The sequence below is a fragment of the Myotis brandtii genome, unplaced genomic scaffold, assembly GCF_000412655.1.
Source record: "Myotis brandtii unplaced genomic scaffold, ASM41265v1 scaffold532, whole genome shotgun sequence".
NCBI classification, from domain to species: Eukaryota; Metazoa; Chordata; class Mammalia; order Chiroptera; family Vespertilionidae; genus Myotis; species Myotis brandtii.
Genome location: NW_005369955.1, coordinates 1,052,238 through 1,054,737, shown reverse-complemented (window position 1 = coordinate 1,054,737; position 2,500 = coordinate 1,052,238). Strand labels below are relative to the sequence as shown.

The 2,500-nt window shown below is 61.3% G+C and overlaps 1 protein-coding gene across 1 annotated transcript in view; it reads right to left on the bottom strand.

The window, feature by feature from the left end:
• The window catches only part of COL22A1 (collagen, type XXII, alpha 1), a 127,911-nt gene that overhangs the window by 74,161 nt on the left and 51,250 nt on the right, over positions 1 to 2,500 (bottom strand). The window contains exons 20-22 of the mRNA XM_014549017.1: positions 2,421 to 2,465; positions 2,125 to 2,154; positions 1,706 to 1,759 (exon numbers count right to left, since the gene is read on the bottom strand). Coding sequence (XP_014404503.1) covers positions 1,706 to 1,759; positions 2,125 to 2,154; positions 2,421 to 2,465 — 129 coding nt within the window. The remainder of the gene's footprint in view (positions 1 to 1,705; positions 1,760 to 2,124; positions 2,155 to 2,420; positions 2,466 to 2,500) is intronic.

Below are 2,500 nucleotides of genomic sequence, written 5' to 3'. Positions count from 1 at the left end.
GGCCCAGAAGGACTGGCTGGGGGTGTCTGCCTCCCAGTCAACAGTGACATGCAATACAGGGCAGTCTGTGCAAATGAAACTGGGCATGAAAGATGATTTCAAGTAAGCAAGGAGCATCGGTGTAGGAAGAGGTCACAGTAGCCTGGTTGGAATCCTGTCCAGACCCCATGTGTTACACTGAACCCCTTCTATCACCAGCATGGAGCCTGGAGGACTCTTCAGGACCCTGGACAGCTCCACGGGGGCGGGGTCCCTGTGAGGTCCAGTGGCCTGAAGCACCAGGGCCAGGACCCTCAGTCCCTGCTCTCTACACCCGGGCCTGTAGGGTTGATGCAGCAGAGACTGCAGGGTGCGCTCGCAGTCACTTCTTCGCCTCTCCTTCATTCCACGATGAGATCGGGCGTGACTTTTCATCCCTGCATCCCCAGCTTCACTCTGCTCCATAGGAAGTAGGTGGCCACAAGGTGACATTTCTTCCTCTGCTCCCTCCCTCATTTATCGTCACAAAATCTGCACACAGGGTAATGGGGGACCACCTGTTGTGCTACCCCCGGTCGCAGAGTGAGGGGTGAAGAAGGCTGCCTCCTGATGAAGCCGGGCTACGCGTTCCTAGCTTCTCACTCCTCCGAGGGAGCCAGGGAGGGAAGCAATGATCCTGCAGCAGCTCGGGGAGGTGCCGGCGCGCTGAGCACCCGGGTGAAAAGGGAGTGGGCGTGACGGACGGGTCTGGGTTCAAAGCTCTCAGCGCTGCTGCTTAATAGCTGTGCGACTCCGGGCCGGCCACTCCGTATTTGCGCACAACATCTTCATTGTGAAGGAAGAGAAAAACACCTTCACCCGGGCAGGCGTCATACATGCAAGGTGTGTCTGCATATAACAACATGCTACAGTGTGGACATTCGACGCCGGCCAGTTATGGGTCTGAAACACACGTGCACAGAGCTAACCACTGAGCAGATACCGCGTGTCCTGCGTTAAGTCTCACAGCAGTGACAGCAGTGGCGGAGGTTGAACAAGACGCCTAAGGGGACGGCCCCGGGAGGGAGCTCTCCGACCTGGACTCTTGGCATGAAATGGTTACGCTGCTGCTCCTAGTTTCATGCGGCAAAGCCACGCACATCTGTCCTAGAGGAAGGGGCCTCGGCCGTGTGACAGGAGAGTGACAACTGTCCATCTCCTGCAATAAAACCCCGTCCCTAGAAGGATGCGCACGCGCCCAGGGGCACGAAGTCGCCAGCGTGGCATCGCGTGTTCTCATCAGTCATCCGAGCATCTGCCCTCAGCGCACCGCGGCCGCTGAGTCCCTGCGAACGGCCCTCCCGGATGGTTATTCACACATCACATTCCCAACAGAGGGAGGACCGAGGCTGGGCCTTCCCCGCCACGGCGACGTCGCGTCCATCAGCACCCGGGAGGAGCCCGTGTGCACTGGACGTGGTTCTACCAGCAGGACGCGCCCAGTACTTCCATTCCCTGTTATCTGAAGGGAACGTAATACCAGAGCGAACCCCAGAACCCCAGGCGTGGCCTGTCAGGGACAGGGGCTCTGGAGGCAGGCGGCCGGGCTGCAGACACCTGGGACCTGCATCACCTGTGGGCAGGCGCAGTGTCCTCCTGGGCGATGCCTGAGCTTCGGGAATAATAGGCCTGCTGCTTTCCAGACCTACTGTGTGCAGAGCAGACCTGGGTTGGGACGGTGACTTACCGGGGCTCCGGGAGGCCCAGGGGGGCCCTGGTGACCGCGTGGTCCTGGAGCTCCCTGTAACCCAAGCAAACACGCCTTAGCCACAGTTCCCCTCGGCTGGCTCAGAGCTCACCTCCCAAGTTCCCAGCAGGAACCCAGTCCAGGGTGGCGTCTGCATTCCCAGCAGGAAGTTTCACCCCACGGCTGTGCCTTTCTGTCTCTGCTCCCGCCTGCAGCCCCACACGGAGGACCCACCTCCTCCACCTGCTCCACCTGCTCCCACCTGCAGCCCCACACGGAGGACCCACCCCTGCCACCTTCCCCACCTGCAGCCCCACACGGAGGACCCACACCTTCCCCACCTGCAGCCCCACACGGAGGACCCACCTCCTCCACCTTCCCCACCTGCAGCTCCACACGGAGGACCCAGGTCCGCTTACCTGCTCGCCCTTCAGGCCCTCTCTCTGCACCTGAGGGGACAAACAGGCATCAGCAAAGGCGGCAGCGAGTTCTCAAGTCGAGCTCTGGCTCCACTCGGGGCATTCGCAGGGCAGGGCAGGCCGTATGCAGCAATTCCTGACTTTCCCTGGATTTTACCCATTTTAGTGCGGAAAGCGTCATGTGCCGCTTCCGCCTTCACCGAGCTCTGCCTCCGAGGAGCAGGGACTCTCTCAGGGACTGGACTCTATCAGCCCGGGCGCCCGGCATTCCAGCCGCCAGGGACGGTCCCACTTACCACGGAGCCCGGGACGCCAGGCGGTCCTGCAGGCCCCACGTCGCCCTGCGGGGAGATGACAGGCATTTCACCAGAGAACA